We start from the raw sequence: 24356 nt of genomic DNA on the forward strand, positions 1-24356 counted from the left end.
CAGGACAAGCAATACAAACTCATGCTGTGCAGTGGACTTTGTTCAAACCCTGCAAAGATTTATTTAAAATGTTAGTTTTAAACAATACCATATATTAGAATCAAACTGAATTTGTGGTAAATGTGTATACAGTGATGTACAATAAGACATCTAGTATAAACATATAATATTATATAGCTTCAATGAAGAACTGAAGAAGCTGGTATTGAATATACATTATACTGTATGTTATGTCAGACAGTGTAAGACCTTAAGTCTATGCTAGAAGGAAGAATAGTAAATGTTGTGTGTGGTGTTTTTATGTTGCAGGAGGGCGGGGCAATGATGGCGCCCCCATCATCATCTTCCCAGAGTACTCAGGCTTTAGCGAAGTGCCTGAGGAAGACTTCCTCAATGTCGTTACTTACTTGACCAGCATACCCAGGTACACACTCTCTCATACACAGAAAACTTCATTTTCATTGAGGTTACCCTCACATAATCAGACTCTTAGTCTTCAATGTATCCATTAGCCAATAGAAGGCCTCGCTTTGCTCATTGAACACCAATAAAAGACCTTGTGCAAAACCTCCATTTAAGTCCAGACAGTTGTCTGAGAGGTTTTGATGTACTTTACTCTGAACATGACAGGTAGCTGAGGATGTGATGATTTCTAGTTCACTTACACTGATGAGGTAATTTGTAGTCATCTTATTACTTATTACAACTCTGACCCCCGACGCATGTGGCAAGGCATCCAGGCCATCACTGACTACAAAGTTACAAACTCCACCCCCCATGTCACCGACACCTCCTTGCCTGATGAGCTGAACCACTTCTTTGGCCACTTTGATAGGGACAACAAAGAGGTGGCCGTCAAAGCTGTGGTCTCTGCAGATCACCAGCCCCTCACACTCTCCACCACAGAGTGTGTCGGTTAGCACTTAGCAGGATTAATGCACGCAAGGCTGCTGGTCCTGATGGTATCCCCGGACGTGTACTCAGGGCCTGTGCTGTGCAGCTGACTGAGGTTTGGACTGACATATTCAATCTGTCACTAGCCCAGGCAGCTGTCCCCGCGTGCTTTAAAACCACCTCCATCGTGCCGGTGCCAAAACACTCCACTGCAACAAGCCTTAACGACTTCCGTCCAGTTGCACTCACCCCCATCATAATGAAGTGCTTCGAGAGGCTGGTCCTGGCCCATCTCAAGACCTGCTTCACCTTCACTGGACCCCTTCCAATTCGCCTACCGTCAGAACAGGAGCAGAAAGGATGCTATCTCTACGGCACTTCACTCTGCCCTGTCCCACCTTGACAATAGCAACACCTATGTGAGAATTCAACACCATCATCCCCTCCAAACTGATCACCAAACTCAGTGAACTGAGCATCAATACCTCCCTCTGTAACTGGAATCTGGACTTCCTAACCAACAGACCTCAGTCTGTTAGGTTAGATAATCACACCTCCTCAACCATCACCCTGAACACCAGCGTACCACAGGGATGTGTGCTGAGCCCTCTCCTTTACTCCCTCTTCACCTACGACTGCACACCTGTACATGGCTCTAACACCATTGTAAAGTTGGCAGACGACACTACGGTGATTGGTCTCATCAGCAACAATGATGAGACGGCCTACAGGGAGGAGGTCCAGCACCTATCCTCGTGGTGCACTGACAACAACCTGGCTCTCAACACCAAGAAGACCAAAGAGCTCATTGTGGACTTCAGGAAGTCTGAAGCTGGCACACACATCCCCTCATCAACGGGACTGAGGTGGAGCGTGTCACCAGCTTCACGTTTTTGGGTGTTTACATCTCTGAGGACCTCTCTTGTACCCTCAACACCTCTACCCTGATCAAGAAGGCTCACCAGCGTCTCTTCTTTCTGAGGAGACTCAAGAAGGTCCACCTGTCTCCTCAGATCCTGGTGAACTTCTACCGTTGCACCATCGAGAGCATCCTCACCAACTGTGTCACAGTCTGGTATGGCAACTGCTCTGCCCATGACCGGAAAGCACTGCATAGGGTGGTGAAAACTGGCCAACACATCACCGGTTCCTCACTCCCCTCCATCGAGACTATCCAGGGCAAGCGATGCTTGCGTAAGGTGCGCAGCATCATCAAAGACTGTTCTCACCCCAACCACAGACTCACGTCCGGGAGGCGTCTCAGGTCTCTCCACACCCGCACCAGCAGGTTCAGAGGAAGCTTCTTTCCTGCGGCTGTCACCCTACTGAATTCTAACTCTGCATCCTGGTGATAATACAATGCATATATTTATATCTATATTATTCTTACTACTAGTATAATGTCACTGCTACTACATTGCACATATCTGTACATGTTGTTCATACATTGTTCATATTACATAGCCATATTTATTCTGCTCTTATAACACTGCAATATATTTATTGTCCTGCCTATGCACCATCTGTCTATACTTTGTATATCACATTGCACTTTTCTGCTTTTTTTGCACTTCTGGTTGGACGCAAATTGCATTTCGCTGTCTTTGTACTTGTACACCGCACAATGACAATAAAGTTGAATCTAATCTAATATACAGTTTTTAACAGAAATTAAGCCATAAAAGATCAGGATTTGTTGTACTCCAGTGGCATGGCCAGTTTAACCTGATACGGGCAGCTGGGCCCCTATTAATCGCCCCTACTCTCTGTGCAATGTGTAGTAGACCCTAAAATGTTTGTGTGGTACTTAGATTAGGCACAATAATTTAGGAATACTTGACAGTTTAACAGAAAACTGAAAGATTAAAAGGCTTATAATGTTTCTGGAAATTACCACATAGTGGTGAACTGGTGTATTCCTTAAGATGCGCAAGACCTTTTGCTCTTCAGCTGAGCTCTGCATGTTCAGGATCAAGCAAAGTAAAGCAGTTTTTAGAGAATTTGATTGTCACCGCTTACACAGACACACACATGCACAAAGCAGAAATCCAGTTACAAGTCTTCTTACCCCCTGTCTCCAGCCTGGATGCTGCCAGTATTGGCTTCATTATCATAATTGACCGGCGGAAGGACAAATGGAGCTCAGTGAAAGCCTCTCTATCCAGGATCGCTGTAAGTTCTCCAAAATAGTATTCAAATGAACACACACACACACACAATATATATATATATATATATATATATATATATATAGGGCTGTCAAACGATTAATTTTTTTATTAATCGTTTTTTTATGTTCATAACATATATATATTTGTATTATATCGTTTTTTTATTTTATTATACATATATATATACATATATATATATATAAGGGCTGTCAAACGATTACTTTTTTTAATTGCGATTAATCGCTGAATTTCTATAGTTAATCGCGATTAATTGCATATTTTATCACATGATTAAAATTCTATTATTTTGCATTTCAGAACAGTTTTTAAGTACATATTAACAATCGAAAGCAATTCTTACCAGTGTATCTTGATTGGGAATCAAATGAATGCTAAGAAAGTTACTTTATGAACTTGATTTTAAGATTTGTAATTATTTATTTACTGTGTAAACAAAAGAAAACTGTGTGAATCTGTCATTATTGCACAAATCCTCCAAGTACCTAACTAAAAAACTAAAAATCCCTATCCTTATCAGAGTCAATATATTGTTCAGTAACTCCTAAATAATTTTGATTACTCACTTACGTCCAGTGATCACCGGTTAATGAGACAGCGTTTGCAGCACCTTGCAGCAGTTCCACTGTGGCTGCTTTCTCCGTGTCATACAGGCTGTGTGTGGGGCTGCTGTCCCCCTCGACGGCAATGAGACGGGTCAGAACATGCCAACCGTAGTACGTCTTTAAGACCCGAGTCCTCTACGATGCAGACAGGTCTGCAGTTAGTTGCTACCCATTTCGCAAGAGCTGTAGTAATTTTTTGGGATTTGGTTTCATCCACAGGTCGGCAAGTAGCACTCTCCAAAATACTGCTTTGCCTGAGTGGGTAGCATGCTAGCGGGTAGCATCACGTTAACTGAACTATATGCTTAGCTCCGTAGGTGGTAGCTCAAGCTTGACGTGCTTCGGTGATATTTTAATTCGGCTTTACACAATGTGCATATGGCTTTCGACTTGTCTACTGAGCCGTCCGGGAGTTTTGGAAAATAAAAAGCTCCATTCAGAGTTATTGCTGCTGTCTTTCTCCATCATGCCTGCAGCCTGCAGCAGCAGGATGTGTTACGAGGAAGTGGCAGCTTGATGATAAGTAACGGTGTTGCAAAGGGTCAAAATAGTAGCCTGTTAGGCACGACGCAAAGCCGAGTGAAGTGTAAAATAAATTAATAAATGCCGGCATGCGATTAAAAATAATTAACGCGTTATGCTCGGCCCTTAATCGCATTGCGATTAACGCGTTAATGCTGACAGCCCTAATATATATGAATGAATGAGTGAATTAAATAATGGGACAGCTTAGAGATGTATTGTAAATTCACATGTTGTTATCTAGGGAGCTTTTCCAGGAAACCTGCAGCTGGTGTTGGTGCTGAGGCCGTCCAGGTTCTTCCAGAGGGCTATAGCAGACATTGGGATCAAGCTGCACAAGGATGACTTTAAAATGAAGGTACCGGTAAGCATGCTTCAGTACCAATCATATTAACTCTATCAACTGCAATCTTTAGAAAACAATTGTTTGTTTTATGCTAGCACGGGTGGTTAATTAGAGACGTGAGGTTTTTAACTGAATGAATATATCAAATTAATGATGAATGAAATACAGAAATCCTTCAAATAATGATACACAACCTGCACTGAAACTCACGTTAAGTACAGTACAGCGTAGCAGCAAAATCGATGTTCAGATAACATCCATAGTTAAATTAGGAGAGACAAGTGAATGAAGTAAAGATATTTGTTTATTATAACTGGTGATGTGATAATTAAATCTTGGCAGAAATTCTTTGGCGGGAAGGCTCTACAGGGAGATTTGCAATCGAGCAGCGGCAAAATTAAATCCCCTCGTGTAGTCCAGACTAGAGGTCGACCAATATGGGTTTTTCTCTGGCCGATCTTTAGAAATCAGGGTCAGCAGATAAATGCTGCAGATTTATTTTGGCCGATATTTGGCCAACATGTGCTTGTTTTTAAACCTCTATTTGAAAGTGTCACAGTACGGCCCAGAATCCCCTCTTCTTAGCCTGTGACCTGTCATGCCTCTGCGGTTCCTGGAGTCCGGTCCGGGTTTTCCGGACTGCATTGGAGTTGCCCATCATCAGCACTTGCACTGCCACACCTGTTGCCACTCTCCCACACCTGTTACCACTCCCCTTGTCAGCCATAGGGCGTTTCTCAATCAGTGTTCTTCTATTGACTTGTGTTCTTGTGTCCCTGTAAAACGTCATCTCGTGTTGCCAAAGTACTGTCCCAATACACAAGTTTGCATTTCACCAAGAACAGTTAAAATTCCCAGAAATGTTCTTGACACGCCCATTTTACCGAGGATGCATTGGTTGGTAACTTGTATGAACCATAGACAGTATATCATGGACTAACAGATCCCGTTGATCTGGACGGAGACCAGTGAAGGATATTAGAAGCACTTTTCCCGGTGAGCGCTGAGCGTTACTGCACAGCCTCCAACTGAGAGAGACGACGTAAATGACGTGAGCAACCTGTCTGAAAGTTGTAAGTCTTCTGGTAGCTGTGCCAAGAGAAATCTCAATCATTCCCAATTTTGCAGAGACGGAGAGCGTAGGTATATGTAAGGAGATAACATAGGCACAGGCTAATTATAGCATCAAAATGGCGCCATAGGATCTACGGGTTGTTGACAGACGCTTACCCCCTTGGTATGAACTTGGCAGCACCCGTGTCCCAACATTCATTTCGGCATTCAATGAGAGTCGGGTTTCCTGTACATAGACAGACCAAAAACGGGACAATTTTAACAATTTTCTATCATCTTATTCATAACTAAATTCACTTCTGAGAACGTTTTAGGCGAGAAATGAACGGTTTAGATTTCGAATATAGGCAGTCTTGCGAAAATCGTTGCCGAATTGACAATTGGAGTTGAGAAGCTCCATAAAGTGACGCGGCAGCCAGCTTGCGCCTGCCGGGACCGCTAGCTCGTCGCTTAGACAGTCACGCTCGGAGACCCTGCTGTAAGCCGGCGGTCTCTTAGACCGGTCTCGTAAATAAGAGGCTTTTATTTCGCCATTGACGGATCGTTTGTTTAAATATCACAACACATGTTCATCATAAGATTAACGGGAACCTGTGGTTAACTGCCTTTTCGGAATTAAACTCCACACACACACACACACACACACACACACACACACACACACACACACACAGCGCAGCAGGCAGAGGCGGGGGAGAGAGAGATACCCGTTTCTCTTCGGGAGACTTGTTTAAATTATGCCATAGGCCAAGGATCTTCAACAGGGGGTCCTCAGAGTCAATGCAGGGGGGCCTCCAAATTATTTTTAATTTCTAAAAATTAAAAAGTCTTAACATGAATTCAACATGTTATTAGCAAATACAAATCTCCACTGCTTACTGGCCTATAGGTAAGGTAGTCACTAAGGTAGCCATCCACAGATGTGATTTGCCACATGCATGTTTAACAATAAAACATGATTTATAAAAGCATGCCAACAATTATTAGGCTATTTTAATAGCTAAGTATTCTATGCAAAAAAGCATGTATAAAGGCTTTAGGCCGTCCTACACGTTATCTCAGGCCCAGTTTAATATGCAACTTAATTTTATACAATATATGTAGTAGGGGGTCCCTGCTCCAACTCTCTTTCAGTTAAGGGGTCCTTGGCCTAAAAAACGTTGAAGACCCCTGCCATAGGCTATACATTAGATTTAGTATTTAGTTCATATTTTTTTGGTGTATTTGTTTTCTGATTTATTAGAAGTTGAGTTTCAGTCTGTATGATAAATGAACAGTTGTACATAGAGTGGTAACATGCTATGACATGTTATGTAGACTAAAGGGGAGACACCAACCTTTATAATTTTAATTGCTAATTTCCATCTGTTGTCCCTGGGCATATACAGTGCACTACAATAATCTAGAAATGATAATTCCACATAACATAATAGGGACACATAGGACACACCAGTGCATAGGCCTACTTCTTTTTTAATTTAAACTGACTTAAACTAATACACTAATAATAGTAGGGATCGCGTTCCACTCTTTTGAATAAGTAAGGGGTGTTTGAGCTAAACCATAAACAATAAAATTAAAGCTCAATAAGTTTTATTTTTCAATATTATTGCAATAGTTGTAGCATTATGAGGTTTTCTTGTCCGGAGATTATTTTAATACAAATTGATTATATTGTTGTGGTTTTTATTTGCTGTTATTTTGGAGCACTACAGGCAGCCTCTGTGCTGGGGGTGTTGAGCAATAACAGGAAGAACGTATCGTCTCAAACTGTTAACAGCGTTTTCTGTGCTTGTGAATTTGCGGGTTAATTCTTCCAAGAACAACCAGCAAGAACGTTCTCCCCAAGAACACAAGTCCGTTCTTTGCATTCTTGAGATTGAGAAACACCCATAGTTTTTTAAGCAGTGCCAGGAGGAGCACTCTTTGCCAGTTTGTCACGTCTTTCAGTATGGATTCTAGCGTTTGCCCTTGTTCTTTTGGATTTACCGTTTTTTGACCTAAGCCTGTGCTTGTTTTGGTCGACTTGGATATTGGACTTACCTTCTTGGAAACCTTCGCTTGAATGTTGCCTTCCTTTTTTCCCTGCCTACCTGTGTACCGAACTCTGCCTGTTTTTGCCACTTTGGTTATCTGACTGAACCCTGCCTGTACCACTGCCTGTGTTTTTGCCTGCCAAACTGTGTACCGAACTCTGCCTGTTTTTGCCCTTTGGATATTGGACTGAGCCCTGCCTGTTACCTCTGCCGTGTTTTTTGTCTTTTTGAGTTTACGCTGCCTACCAAGTTGCTCTGCCTGGCTGCCTATTTCTGTGTTTTCTTAATTAAAACCTACATAATCAACTCCCGAATCTGCTTTTGGTTCCAAAATCTTGTAACTGGCCTCAACAGCCCTGACAGAAAGATAAAATGTAACACTAATAATTACTTAAGAGACACAAAATTTCTCAACAAAAACATTTATTGAACACTTCACCAATCTGCACTTGTATACTTAAATTAAAAATCGATAATGTAAAAACTTATATTGTATAAATAATGTATAAAAAATATATTAAAAAAAATGAAACAGGTAAGAAGAAAATAAACTTTGGCAAATAAACTTTTCAATGAAAAAATAAAGTTTAGTGCACTCAGCAGCATTTATCAAACGTCTGAGAACACAAATCTGCAAACTTTCATAAATAAAAACAATTTTAACAATAGTATGATCCATACAGAAAGTGACATGTTATTATTAATCTCAACACTGTTTCCTCATAACTCCTATTGAATCACATAAGACTGGGGCTATCTAAAGTAAATTCTTGTTCACTTTGTTTGTTAGATCATTGATCATTTGTTCGTGTTTTATCTGTGTTTTGGGGATCCTAAACATAGCCTACTGTTACTACATGTCCTGTTGCACTTATTAAGATCTCATCTGAGCAGATTTCTGTCATTCAAACAACTTGTAATTTAAAACTTTTCCAGCCAATTTAATAAAATTAAGGATTTTATTCATGCTCGAGTCCATAAATGCAGTTAATGGATACAGGTTACCGAAAATACTATTAGCATGACTACAGCGTTAAGTTTAGGAGGTCTGAGCTCTTGGAACTGAACGACAACTGGCCTGTTCCGTTTATGCTCAAAATGATGTTGTTGAGGACAGCGGCATGGAGGAACAGACTACTCCACTACACGGGAAAGAGGAGGCGGTGTACGAGGAGACAGAAGAGGGGCAAAAGAGCAGGGCTGCTGGCTAAGTTAAAGACCAGCAGACCGATCATCCCATCACTCTTCTTGTCCAATGTTCGAGCGCTGGATAACAAGATGGACTTACTAAAACTGAGACTGTGCCAGAGGTCTTTGTATTGACAGAGACCTGGTTCCATAGCAACATTCTGGACTCCGTCTTCCAGCTCGTGGGGTGAGTTTTCTTCCGCTCTGACCGAAATCAGCTGTCGGGGAAAACAAGGGGAGGTGGACTCTGCATCTATGTAAACTAAGGTTGGTGCACAAACTGTTCCTTGGCTGACAGTCACTACTCTGAAGCAGTTGAATACTTGATTATCAAATGCTGGCCGCACTACCTGCTACACGAATTTACAGCCGTGTTCATAGCTGCTGTTTATGTCCCTCCACAAGCTAATGCTAACGCAGCCCTGAAGGAACTGCATGGCACATTCAGCTCGTTGCAAAACAAAAACCCGGAGGCCCTGTATGTTGTCGCAGGGGACTTTAACCATATTCACCTGCAAGACACACTCCCCATGTTCCACCAGCACATCACCATCGCCACTCGAGGGGAAAAGACACTCGACAAAGTGTACACAAACAGACATGGAACATACAGAGCCTCCCCCCGTCCCCACCTCGGCGCTTCAGACCACATCTCCATCATGCTGGTCCCTGCATACTGCCCCATACTAAACAACGGAAAATCTACACAGAAAACCATCACTGTGTGGCCCACTGAAGCTGTCCCAATGCTGCAGAACTGTTTTGACACCACTGACTGGCAGATGTTCAGAGAAGCGGCAATGGAGGAGGATACAGTGAACCTAGAGGAATATACTACATCAGTCCTGGGCTACATCAAAAAGTGCATTGAGGATGTTACAACCATCAAAACCATCATGGTCCCTCACAACCAGAAACCATGGCTGAATGCAGAAGTGCGCGGGATGCTGCATTTAGGGGGGGAGCTGCAGACACACTGAGGGCAGCCCGACGAGGCCTGGTGGCAGGCATAAGGAGGGCAAAGTCAAACTATGCTCGGAAAATCCAGGGACACTTTTCCTCAAATGACCCTCGGAGCATGTGGAGGGGCATCAAATGCATCATGGATTACAGCAAGAAAAATTCAAACTGCCCCCCAAACCCCCAACTACCTGACGCCCTTAACTCCTTTTCACCTCCACCAGAGGACCCTCCTCTCAGTCTGGCAGCAGCTGAGGAGAGGATGACACTGCAGAAAATAAACCCCTGCAAAGCTGCAGGCCCTGATGGGGTCCCGGGCCGGGTCCTGAAGGACTGTGCGTACCAGCTGTCAGATGTCATGACGGACATTTTTAACATCTCACTCTCCCAGGCCACCGTACCAACGTGCTTCAAGACGTCCACCATCGTCCCTGTGCCAAAGGCTGCCACAGTGTCCTGTCTAAATGACTACCGCCTAATCGCTCTCACACCAATAACAATGAAGTGCTTTGAGAGCCTGGTTATGTCGCACATAAAAAAAGTCCATCGACATAACAGCTGACCATCACCAGTATGCCTACAGGCGAAACCGCCCCACAGCTGACGCCATCGCTGCTGTGGTCCACAAGTCCCTCACACACCTGGAGAACAAGGACTCCTACGTGAGGCTGTGCTTCTTGGACTTCAGTTCTGCATTTAACAGAATCATTCCACAGACACTGGTGAACAAACTGGCAGCACTAGGTCTAGCTCCATCACTCTGCAACTGGATTTTGGACTTTCTGACCAACAGACCCCAGTCTGTAAGGGTTAACAACACCACATCATCATACATCATCCTCAACACTGGCTCCCCAGAGCTGACTGCAGAGCTCACTATGACAGCAACCTCATAGTAAAGTTTGCAGACGACACTGCAGTGGTTGGGCTCATCACCAAAGGGAATGAGTTAGCATACAGGCAGGCGGTGGATGGACTGGAGCTGTAGGTGCAAGGAGAACAACCTCATCCTGAACACCACCAAGACCAAGGAGATGATTGTGGATTTCTGCAAGACGGGCACTGCCCCCCCTCCTCTCCGCATTGACGGTGCAGCTGTGGAGAAGGTACCCAGCATCAGATACCTCGGAGTACACATCTCCAACACCCTCACCTGGCGCCACAACACCTTTACCACCTTAAAAAAAGCACATCAACGCCTCTATTTCCTGAGGGAGCTGAAGAAGGCAAGGCTGGATATTAACATCCTCAGCTCCTTCTACAGGTGCGTGGTGGAGTGTACCCTGTCCTCCTGCATCACTGTGTGGTATGGCAGCTGCACAGTGGCAGAGAAGGAGATGCTGCAGAGGGTGGTAAGGTCTGCACAACGGACCATCGGATGCGACCTACCAACCCTCTCAGACATTTACACAAGCCGATGCAGGGACAGAGCGACCTGCATCATGAGAGACTCTACCCACCCTGCACACGGACTGTTTTCCTACCTCCCCTCAGACAGAAGGCTGCATCCAGGCAAGGACCACCAGGCTGAAGAACAGCTTCTACCCGGATGCGGTCAGACTGATGAACTCCACACTGCCATGCCTTTGAGTCTTCTCAAGAAATAGCACTGCACTTTATTTATTTACTTACTTGCTGCTATTCTGATACTGTCTTTGTAAATTATTTTATTTTATTGTAATTGTTTTAAGTAGGATAGGGCGTATGAAGGAATGTTTTTAATTATTTATTAATCACTATAGTAGTTGGTCAGCACCGAGACCTGACTTCTTATTTCATTCTCCTCATCCGTGTTGTGAGAATGACAAATAAAGTATCTATCTATCTATATATCTATCTATGCCGATTATGTAAAAAATGCCAAAAAATCAGCCGATTAATTGGTCGACCTCTAGTCCAGCCACTGGTGGTGGTAGTGGTGGCTGATGATTTGCTAAGACTGATAAAGCTGGTAAAGCTGATGAAGCTGATGAATTTGCAAAGAATGGTGGTGATGGGGAAGTGGAGGGGCGCTTTGCCATTTGCGATGGTTTGCACTAAAATGGCAGCTGACAGCCACAGAGAGGAGAAGAAGTTTAAATAGGGTTACAACCAGGGTTCGAATTATGATTTCATCTTTGTGGGGGTCTCTTTAAAAAAAAAAAGTAGTCTATGAGCAGCAAATTTTGAGCATTAAACATTTAATTTCCTGCATTCTGGTAAATTTTTATGCACCTATTTACCTTTTTCTGAATCAATGTATGCTGGAAATATCTTTATGTAAAGGGACACACATATTACAATCCAAATATAAAAACATAATGGAATATATTACAATAAGGCTCTCAGGCATTCTGTATTACTATTTATTCTCCTGTAGATCGTCTTTTCTAATTATATCTGAGTCAGCACACATGTAGCCTATAATTTAGTCTTCCTTCCTCTTTTGCGTCTTTTGTTGAGGAAGTAACCTCCTTTAATGTGCATATGACAATTATTCACCTCAATGATAGGCTACATGAATTCATTTTAATGGATTAATAAAGCCTCTGTGCTCTCTGAGGTTTGGAGGAGTCATGATATTTTGAGAAAAATAAAGTGATAATAGGCTATTACAAGAATAAAGTCACAATATTTCTGAAAATAATCTACCTGCATCATAGTCTGCTGTGCATTACGTGATTGCTCTGCTGATACGGTAGATCTCAGACCTTCTGACAGACTCAGAGCCCCGTTTGAGACTCTGGTCTCTGAATGAGACAAAGTTTAGGGAAGTGGCTGTACGCTGCTCTAGATCGAAGGTGGAAAACCAAATCTACGGCAGAATTACACGGAGCACAAATGTGACACATCTGCATGTCGACAGCAGAGCGCGTCCATTATAAACCTGAAGCTGCACAGACTACGGACGGAAGGCGCGCTGCTCATCTCTATTTTTACAGCGAGAGTGGACACTAAGCGACGCACAGGTCTGCTTCAGAGCTCCGTGTGTTTGGGAAAAGTGCTTTATTTGTGATTTAAATAATGGTGCTGATGATTTTTAGAGACCCCCACAGGTGTATGATTTTACTGCTTTCATGGGAGCTCATCCTCTCTCTATGGGAGCTCAGCTCCCACTGGCTCCCACGTAATTCGAACTCTGGTTACAACCGTGAATGTACTACGCACATAACAGCAGCTTAATGTACTAACTGCAGCCTCTGCCGTGAAAGAGGCAAAGCAGCGGGTGTGGGAGAGGTTTAGAGAAGACATGGAGAAGGACTTTCGGTCGGCACCAAGGTGCTTCTGGAAAACCGTTCGCCACCTCAGGAGGGGGAAGCGGGGAACCATCCAAGCTGTGTACAGTAAGATGGGACGCTGTTGACCTCAACTGAGGAGGTAATAGGGCGGTGGAAGGAGCACTTTGAGGAACTCCTGAATCTGACTAATACGCCCTCTATGTTAGAGGCAGACCTGGAGGATGATGGGGGATTGTTGTCAATTTCCCAGGTGGAAGTCACTGATGTAGTCAAACAACACAGTCATCCACAGTGGCAAAGCCCCAGGGATTGATGAGATCCGTCCAGAAATGCTTAAAGCTCTGGGTGTGGAGGGGCTGTCTTGGTTGACACGCCTCTTCAACATTGTGTGGAAGTCTGGGACGGTGCCTAAGGAGTGGCAGACCGGGGTGGTGGTCCCCCTTTTCAAAAAGGGGGACCAGAGGGTGTGTGCCAATTACAGGGGTATCACACTTCTCAGCCTCCTAGGTAAAGTCTACTCCAAGGTGCTGGAAAGGAGGGTTCGGCCGATAGTCGAACCTCAGATTGAAGAGGAACAATGTGGTTTCCGTCCTGGTCGTGGAACAATGGACCAGATCTTTACTCTCGCAAGGATCCTGGAGGGAGCCTGGGAGTATGCCCAACCGGTCTACGTGTGGTTCGTGGATTTGGAGAAGGCGTATGACCGGGTCCCCCGGGAGATACTGTGGGAGGTGCTGCGGGAGTATGGGGTGAGGGGGTCTCTTCTCAGGGCCATCCAATCTCTGTACGACCAAAGCGAGAGCTGTGTCCGGGTTCTCGGCAATAAGTCGGACTCGTTTCAGGTGAGGGTTGGCCTCCGCCAGGGCTGCGCTTTGTTACCAATCCTGTTTGTAATATTTATGGACAGGATATCGAGGCGTAGTCAGGGTGGAGAGGGGTTGCAGTTCGGTGGGCTGGGGATCTCATCGCTGCTTTTTGCAGATGATGTGGTCCTGATGGCATCATCGGCCTGTGACCTTCAGTACTCACTGGATCGGTTCGCAGCCGAGTGTGAAGCGGCTGGGATGAGGATCAGCACCTCTAAATCTGAGGCCATGGTTCTCAGCAGGAAACCGATGGAGTGCCTTCTCCAGGTAGGGAAAGAGTCCTTACCCCAAGTGAAGGAGTTAAAATACCTTAGTGTCTTGTTCGCGAGTGAGGGGACAATGGAGTGGGAGATTGGTCGGAGAATCGGCGCAGCGGGTGCGGTATTACATTCAATTTATTGCACCGTTGTGACGAAAAGAGAGCTGAGCCAGAAGGCAAAGCTCTCGATCTAACGGTCAGTTTTCGTTCCTACCCTCACCTATGGTCATGAAGGCTGGGTCATGACCGAAAGAACGAGATCCAGGGTACAAGCGGCCGAAATGGGTTTCCTCAGGAGGGTGGCTGGCGTCTCCCTTAGAGATAGGGTAAGAAGCTCAGTCATCCGTGAGGAGCTCGGAGTAGAGCCACTGCTCCTTTGCGTCGAAAGGAGCCAGTTGAGGTGGTTCGGGCATCTGGTAAGGATGCCCCCTGGGCACCTCCCTAGGGAGGTGTTCCAGGCACGTCCAGCTGGGAGGAGGCCTTGGGGAAGACCCAGGACTAGGTGGAGGGATTATATCTCCAACCTGGCCTGGGAATGCCTCGGGATCCCCCAGTCGGAGCTGGTTAATGTGGCTCGGGAAAGGGAAGTTTGGGGTCCCCTGCTGGAGCTGCTCCCCCCGCGACCCGACACCGGATAAGCAGACGAAGATGGATGGAATCATATTTAAACAGAGGCAGCAGCAGGATGAGAGGCTAACAATGTACAGTGATGTACTGATGAAATCAGCTGATGTGACCAGCTGATGAGAACAGCTGATATTATGATTGACACCCCCCAACAAAGGACAGCATAGAAATGATGAGTTAGCATTCGTGAGAGGAGTAAGTGGCAAAATACATGAGCAATTTAACTACAGGCCTAAGCATGCAAAAGCATAGTCTTCCTGACTGAACTTGTGCTATAGTTTCATTTGTCTGTAGCTCACTGCATCCTACTCTTCCCATAATTCAACTCAATGGCGTCTTTTGTAAGACTCTGTCTTTCGAACTTCATGCCCCCAGTTTGTATAAGCTTTCAGTTATTAATTTGTTCCCGTCGGTTGTTTTTCATTTCGGCCGGATTTCCGGTACCTTCCGCTTTCTTTGTGTTGGCATTTTAAACTCTGGTCGATTTATGAGGACTTTGGTTAACTGCTCCTCAGATCTCTGCAGGGTAAATCCAGACAGCTAGCTAGACTATCTGTCCAATCTGAGTCTTCTGTTGCACGACTAAAACATCCTTTGAACATACACATGTTCCACCCAAACAAGTTCCTTCCCGAGGCTATATCGCAGAGGCGCCGTTGCCCCGATTGTGTTTGATTTAAAGAAACGCCAATAAACCAGAACCAATGCTGTGTGGACTCGCCAGACCCTCCTCTGTAGCGCTATGGAGGAAGTACTGGCAATGCGAGACTAGTACAAGGCTGTAACAGTCTCACTAGCGATGCACTTACAAATGAAGCTGTCTGTCCGACAGGAAAAATATTTTACTCATTAGCCTAATTGTGTATTACTTCAATCACCCTCTATTAATCAAAATTTAAATCTAGGCTATATGATCCCAACCGCCCAATCCATGGATTTACCACAGGACCCCGGATACAACTATATTATTCCTCTCTTTATCTTCTCTCCCTTTTTTCCTCTCTCTTTTTCTTTCTCTCTTTCTCTCTGTTATGCCTCTTTGTTTACATGCCAGGGGTGAAAAGACTTCTGCAAAGGATACATCGATTTATCCTCGATTACAGCTCCTCTGGGGAGCCTTCTCGCTCCTTGATGTACATTTTAGGAATTGGGACGTACTTGAAGAGGGTGCACTGAGAATGATTATAGGCTCACAAGCCAGATGATTAAGGAGTTGAGGAGGGACAAATTTGAGAAATGGGTAAGGCCCAGGGAGAATAACAGGATACACCGGGAGGGGAAAAACATTAGGCTAAAGGGGGAGTTAGCATTACCGGGAGGTCATATAGTTGCGATGAATGTTTTGCTCAGACAGAAAATCATTAATTTACAATAAGAGAATACGTTACAAATGCATCGTTGCATTTCAAGTGTTGCATACGGTAACTTAGCCTACTTTGGATGTATCGTGAGCTAAACCGGGTAACGTTATCACTGTCACTGTGTCACGGAGCCAAACCATTAAGAGTTTGTTGTAGCAACCAATGTAGTAATACCTTCGATTTATATAGTGCATTTCATGAAATCCAAGGACACTTTTCACAGGTAAAAAGAAAATAGTAGGCCAACACAAACACAGACTAAAAGGAATAAAACGTTAAATTGAAGGGGGTCGTAATTTAATGTTGGCTACTGACGTACAATCACATCGCACAATCTAAAGTTATTTTATGAATAAAATAGACATATTACATACCTGCCAATTCGGGGTTGACTTTGAATAATTTACAATCTCGTAAAATCTCCATCTGTTGAAAGCCCGACCGAGTGTGACTTAGGTTTCGCCAGTCGTCTTTCACTTTCCTTTTTAGCTTTTAGTTGTTCTTCGTTTATTTCCTTTTTTCTGTGATGGCACTGCCCCAGTATCAGACATTACTACTGCAGATAACTTCTAAAATAAAATTAAAATACAATTAGGCTGATATAAAGAAATCGCCTGCTACCTTTTACCTGCATACTTACTAACACAGGCTTTTCTGGTGTTACACAGTAATCTGTGACACATCAGAATGTGTGCTCTGTAGCGCCGGCTACCTGCCGAAAATCATTTTGTGACTTCGCGGGAAAAATCTGGGCATTAATAAAAACTATATAAAAATAGCATTCTTTTCACTGTTGGTCTTGTTTGTTGTTAAGGTGATTTATGATCATCAGATGAAAAATTACACAGTTTCAGAAACATTTAAAAGTCACTTTAAATGTCCCACAATATTAGCTGCAGTGACATTACTGTGCACATGGAAACATACACTGAAAGCAGCCTCTCCAGGGCTGGACTGGGACAAAAAAAATCGACCCTGGCATTTTTGGCCCAGGCGGACCACACCCACCGTGATTGGTCAGAACATTCCCTGCAGACAGTCCTCTTAAAATATGCATACATTCTATGATATGAGTTGTCTAGTGTTCTGTGTTCATGTGATAGTTTTGGATCCTTCAAGAGGGGTCTCAAGACTTACAGTATCTGTTGATCTTACACTTAAATAATTAATTAATTCTTAGAGTTATGATTTGTATTTGTATGGTATTTGTTTATTTTTTATTATTATTATTGATATTTGATATTGTATTACCATTATTGTTATTATTACTATTTTGCTTAATATTGGCTTAGCAACTTTTAAAAACTCTTTACTGTTAATTCTAACTATTGTAAGATTAATAAAGTCTTAATAATAAAGATAAATGCGCTTTTTATATCGGCGATTCGGCCCAAAAGTGCGTCGGCCCACCAGGAAAATGCCAGATGGCCAGTCCAGCCCTGAGCCTCTCTAATCATTCATTATTCATTAAATCACTAAAGAAACAAGACTCATACATTCATACAGTAAATAATTTAAAAAGCAACGTAGCCCAGGGAATGGTAGAGGGGCAGTGAAATGTCCATGAGGGTCTCTAAATCTGAAAAAACCCGCCAAAAACTGTAAAAAAAAAAATTTGCAGATTCCATTTGGATCTGATCATCATACAGTTGTGTTAATTAAATCCACAAGAATCTCAACTCTCCAGTCATATGTAATTTATGTAATTCCAATACTGTTTAAGGACCCCTGTATGCAAAAATATTAAAATACACAATTTTTTGAATAACTAAATATTTAGAATAGCGAAAATAACAATGCATAATAACAATGCATAAATTTGTAATGCATAATTGGATCGGATTAGCATAACGGGGAGACCCAAAGAACCCATTTTCACGGTTGGTATCAATGGATGCCTTATGTCATCTTGTTTCATATGATACACATTTCTTTACTCCAGCTCTAATACAGCCTCATAACAACAGTTCAATCAGGAGAGACTTCGTAGCAGATATGCAAATATTTATTGTACGCAAACATGATATGACATGTACAGTCTTTGGAGATTAGACTCCATTATTATATGATAATAATTAGGGGGTTAGAAGGCCAAAAGCTGATCCCCCCAAATGTGACGAGGACTGTTGAAAGGAACATACTTACCTATTTTGGCCACAATAAAACTGAATGATTCAGCTTTGAAGTGTATAGTGCTTTGTAGAAAATCAGTGTATAATTCGCTTGTAGTGTGAACAGCTTGAATTAATAAGGCTTGTAGTGTATCAGACTTGTATGAATGTATGATATGCAGCCCCCAAAATAAAAGAAATAAATTGCGTAAATAAGCCGTAAATAAACAAAAGCTAGCCAGCAGATGAAAAGAAAATCCATGTAACACATATACACATGTATTCACATACGCACCCTTTTTTTTATTTTTTTATTTTTATTTAAATATATCTCCTACTCTCTCTCTTACAACATTACCGTGGTCAGCACACGGGTTAGAACACATACCGTGGTCAGCGCACGGGTTACAACACATACCTTGGTCAGCGCACGGGTTACAACACATACCGTGGTCATCGCACGGGTTACAACACATACCTTGGTCAGCGCACGGGTTACAACACATACCGTGGTCATCGCACGGGTTACAACACATACCTTGGTCAGCGCACGGGTTACAACACATACCGTGGTCAGCGCACGGGTTACAACACATACCGTGGTCAGCGCACGGGTTACAACACATACCGTGGTCAGCGCACGGTTTTGGCTACACTCGCTCTCGGCCTGAGGGCCGGGTTACATGTTATTATCCTCGGCACAGCGTCCGGGTTAGCCTGATCTTATCCTCGGCACAGCGTCCGGGTTAGCCTGATCTTATCCACGGCACAGCGTCCGGGTACACCTATATATATATAATATATACATTTTTTTTTTTTTTAAATCACTGCACAGTGATAGGGTTGCTGATGAAAATACATGTAGATATAAGCCAGCGTGTAATTGCACAGATAGACTCAAATGTGAGAGTATTCAGAGATCAACACACCACCACCAGTTATATGCATGCTTACCGGGATTATGCCTGAGAGATCTCTGGGTTGCCAGGATGTCGCTGACAGGATGAATGTAAGAGGAGTAAGCAGAGGAAGACTATCTGCTGAGTTGTTGCAGGCATGTACATGAAATGCCTTGATTTGCTGCCGTAGTAGCGCCCCTATATTGAATGAATGACCCGAATAAACTGAGGTAAAATTAAGAATAACTAAATGATGGTCAAACCGAAATATAGCCGGAAAACCTCTAGTATGAGCCTAGGCAATGAGTAGTTAATCTTAGATTAAAAGCAATGAAAAGAAGCAGTGTCTCTGCGACTTAGAAGGAAGTGTTGTAAGGAGTCCAACTTGATTGAGGTCAAATGTCATGGGTTAGCTGCGTACAAGGTCAGTGATAACGTCACTTATGCACTGCATAAATGAAGAGTTACAATAAAAAGGTATTTTACAACTTGCTGCTAAAATTCGATCAATGCATGAGATGATAATGACCGCCTTTTGCCCAGTAAGATGGACTATCACCACCATACTTAGGATAGGGATTCCCCCAAAACTAACTCAGCAAAAGAAAACGAGTGCCACACAAGTATTATTAATATAGTGCCTTAGTAATACCCAGATACCAACTGACGCTAGCATGGTTAAGACAGAGAAGGCACCCGCACGATGACGATTATGCGAAGCAAGTGAATACCAACCACAAACAAAATTTATTTGTGTCGACATGCCCAAAAGTAATCTTTAATAAGTGATAAAAAGTGTCTGGGAAGATACAACATACTCACCTCAGCGGGCATTGCAGAATCTATGTAAAAAGTAAACAACATCAGACATAGGATACCACAAGAAGGATCCATGAAATAAGAGGTTGTGATGACCATAATGCTGATAGAAGGGCACGCGACCCATATGCACCATACTGAGTTTGGCGCGCCCATGAGTAAGACACGCACTTTTTGATGCAAAACCAACCGCCGAGGTCAGCCATGACCGAAGTAAATACAGCGTAGTGATTAGGAACCTGGGCTGCCACTGGTTCCAACACATCTCCCAGGAATCAGACAGAATCTGATTTGAAGGACTCGCACCAATATATTACCAACATAGGAAACTTAGTGGAAATGAACAACACATCTTAGTAAATAGATTTAATAAAACGTAAAACTCAATGAGGCCCCTACAGATATAAGATAAAATAAAAGTAAATAAAAGTAAATAGCTGATGCGAGCAATGCAGCTTGATAAATATATCTTCGATATAACTAAAATTATCGTACGACGACGTGACGCCATGAATACAATATGAATATTGTGCTGAGAATACTTGCATTGAAAGACCATATGCGAATACCATGAATGTGCGCCACCCACCATGAGTGAGCATAATGCACAAAACGATAGTAAGCAGGCAACAACGACGATGAGTATATTTATTTACCAATGCAGAATAATGCCTATGCATTCTGCAGACGTCACCATGACTACTGACAAATATCACGACAGCGTCGAAGACAGCCTTTAACAACGTGTCATTCCTTATCAAGAAAAGAATCTTACCCCTGCCCGAGAATTAGAACAGTACTATAGCCCAGAAACGTCATGAATATGGGACAAAAACCCTACGTACCTCCTATGTCCATTTCATGCTAACAAGCCTCACCTGATGTAGCAATCCAGTGACATGTTTGATGTCAATTGACACGAGTAACTTACATCTGAAGCGTTGAAGACTTAATAATACATTTTACCTGCAGAAACACGACAATGTACAGAATAAATGCTCCATGCCTTGAATCTCACGGTTTGCTCCAACAGACGTTTATTGTAAAACAGGCTACCGTTTAGTTGTTAAGATAAATAACCAGTGTTGGGCAAGTTACTTAAAAAATGTAATACATTATGGATTACTAGTTACTGTTATCTGAGAGTAATTAGTTATATTACAATATTACTGTCTCTGAATTGTAATGCGTTACACTACTTTTGCATTACTTTTTAGTTACTTTTACCAAAATATCCACGGAAGTATGACTTGGCATTCTAAAATGCTAAAATCGAGTTTACTGCAGCTCATTATATATCCAGTCGAGGACAATATGGTACAGCATAATGACTGTCACTTTAATTTTACATATGTATATACATTTTATATTGTTTGTTTTACCTATTCTTTTGTACAGCACTTTGTGATTTTATCTGTGAAAAGCGCTTTATAAATAAATTTGACTTACTTACTTTTTACTGTGTAGGCCCCCAAGGCTACTAACAACTTAATATAATAGACACAGTGAAGGCTCATGGTACAATACAAAAAGTAACAATCACTGTCAGAATTACAAAAGCAGGCAAAGAATCAAAATCTGGTAGATTCTGATAGATTTACTGTTCATATTTAAAGCCTAGGCCTATGCATATGAATCACAATAGAGCTAGAGCCCACTATTATGCAACCTATAGTCTAATTATGATAAGATGCACAATCTCTTATTCTTTTAGTTTTTTATTCTTTTATTCTCTTTTAAGTCAAGTTCACAGCACAAAGCTGGCACACATTGGATGACATAGCTTATGCTTTATAAAGAATCAAAAAGTGCTCTTGGAGAATTAGGCCTCCTGGAAATACGACTCTGTAATTTCAGTCCAACTTCACAAAAATTAACATGTAGGCTAAACAAAGCCTATAATTGATTTAAAAAAAAATAAAACACAGGCAAAACAGAGGAATCCTGCTATTTGCCAAACATTGGCTAAAACATAGGCTACCAAATAAAGGCTGGTAACATTTAAATCACTTATAACTAGACATGTAGCTAATGGCTGTGTGGGGGTGGCCATATTTTTCAAGAATACCAAAAATAAAGTCAAAGTGCTTGGGCCTATAAGACCTCATGTAAAGATACAGCTCAGTCATTTCAATCCAACTTCACAGAAATGTAAGCTTGTCTATATTGGACCCACCCACAAGGAAAATTGAAAGTAAAAAAATAAAGTATAAACAGGAAACCTGTTACTCCACAACAGAGGTAGCTGCAGCCAAACCAGGCTGGTAAAATAAATAGAACTATGAAGACACTTATGGCCTAGACCTATGTGGCCTACTTATTGTTGTATGTTCGGGGGGGGATGCTAGCCTATTTGACTACCCAGTTGACCGAAATATCTGTTGAAGCGCATCAGGAGAAGGCACTGAAAGCGTCCATCACCAAGACGGTTGCGTTTTGGGGTGAGCACAAGACTCCCGAGACTGAAAAGTCTTTCTACTGGTGCACTGGATGGTGTTGGGGCGTTATAGCGGAGTGCAATTTTTTTAATTCTTGGAAACTGGTGCAGACTTTCCATCACAGGGGCAGAGCTTAAATAAGACATTACTTCTGTTTCCACTGACATGGGTGCATCAGCCGTGGCATTGGGCAGTGCATCAAAGGAAAAAAAGTCCTCCTCGCTGGAGGCAACAGCAGCAGGTTGAGGGACATCAGGCATCGGGGCTGCAAGCTCTTCTGTTGTTAGGGAGCGGCACTCCGTCGTGAGGAGGAACTTGATGTGGTCTCTTCTGGCTTCTTTTATCCAGCGTAGCTTGAACTTGGGCAGTGAGACGGCGGCCAGTAGCGCATCCTTGGAGTCAGTTGTTGCAGCAAATCGAGTTTTAATTGCTCCCACAATAACCTCAGGCAGCCCAGTGGTCATTTGCGTTAAGCCATTTTTCGCTGCTAAGGTTTTGGCCATTAGAACTTCTAGCGTTGGTTGAAGGGTTCCATAAAAACAAGTGTCCTCACCCTGTAGGATGTCCAGTGCGACTGTGAAAGGCTTCATGATGGAACAGTATTCCTTGAGAAACTGGTATTCCTTGTCATTCATACATTTAATATGAAGCTGTGTGCAAAGTTTATTGATGTCAGATAGGGGCATTTCTGTAATCCGAGCATAGGCGTCATAGAATGAGTTCCACCGTGTTACTGTGGGGACAATCAACTTTCTATCACTGACCTCTTCCAGGCACTCGGCTGCAACTGTGGAGCGGCTGGCCTTTGTCCATAGCGCTGAACATTTGGCTGTGGCACTATGATACACAGCCCTCGATTCTGGATTAGATGCTAGCCATTTATCAACCTCATTGTTAGCAATTAGATTAAGTGTATGGGATGCGCATCTGTGGTGGGGAGGCAGTACACATAGCCCATGCTCGGGATCATCATCATCGGTGGTAAACACACTGTGAAGGTCTGTAATGTCCACTTCGCCATCGCTCTCCACCTCATCTTCCTCCTCGGTCTCAACATGCTGATGCTCCTTGAACGCCTTCACAAAGTTACTTCCGTTGTCCGTCACACATGCAGTGACTTTATCATAGGTCAGTCCATATTGAGAAAAAATGTCCTCTAGTTCTGTTGCAATTGCGTCGTATGTATGTCGACCCCTGAATCTTCTACAAGCTATTGCAGCCTTCTTTCGTTTCAAGGTATCTGCATCAATCCAGTGCACAGTCACTCCCATGAAACTTTTGTTATTTGCACTCCACATGTCTGCTGTTGTTGATACATACTGCTGAGCTTCGATAACTTTCTTCAGCTCCTTTTCCATGAGATCATATGCCTTATCCAACTCTTTGGCGAATGTCTTTCTGTCTGGCAGTACATGCTGGAAAATTAAGAAGATACAGTAGCTAGATATTAAATTCATGCTGTGCTTAATGGGTTAAATGATATTTGGATACAGGTAAATACATTAACGTTTTGTCGCTGTTAATGTTGCAGTTTGTAACAATACGGGTCGTTAAATAACCGGCATGGCTTGCTTACCTTGTCACCTTGTGTTGACGGGAATTTTGCTCACAAGCTTTCTAAAAGCCGGCGATTCTACTGTTGATAGAGGCAGCATGTCTTCAACAATATACTCCGCCACGAGTCTCTTCACCTCTCGGGGTTCAAGCAGCATGGCAGTCCGAGAGAAACTTAATTTCTGTTGCTTTATCTTCCCCGCGCTCTCATCCTCGGCATTCTTTCTCTTCTCTACGCCTGCAGCTCTCTCGGTTAGCTTAGTGTTAGCGTGGCACCGGTCCAGGTGTTTCTTCAAGTTACTTGTGCTATTTCTCGACGTAGAGAGTTCCCTCAGTGTCGCACATAGATTGCACTTGACTATAATGTTCTTATCCTTGTCTCTAACGAAC

The 24356-nt window shown here is 42.9% G+C and overlaps 1 protein-coding gene across 2 annotated transcripts in view; it reads left to right on the plus strand.

Annotated features, from left to right (window-relative positions):
• The window catches only part of mcf2l2 (MCF.2 cell line derived transforming sequence-like 2), a 286969-nt gene that overhangs the window by 96981 nt on the left and 165632 nt on the right, over window positions 1-24356 (plus strand). For both annotated transcript variants that reach the window (XM_036007118.1, XM_036007119.1), the window contains exons 3-5: window positions 310-424; window positions 2976-3066; window positions 4455-4574. In XM_036007118.1, the coding sequence (XP_035863011.1) occupies window positions 310-424; window positions 2976-3066; window positions 4455-4574 (326 nt within the window). The remainder of the gene's footprint in view (window positions 1-309; window positions 425-2975; window positions 3067-4454; window positions 4575-24356) is intronic.

The sequence above is a fragment of the Sander lucioperca genome, chromosome 11, assembly GCF_008315115.2.
Source record: "Sander lucioperca isolate FBNREF2018 chromosome 11, SLUC_FBN_1.2, whole genome shotgun sequence".
Classification (NCBI taxonomy): Eukaryota; Metazoa; Chordata; class Actinopteri; order Perciformes; family Percidae; genus Sander; species Sander lucioperca.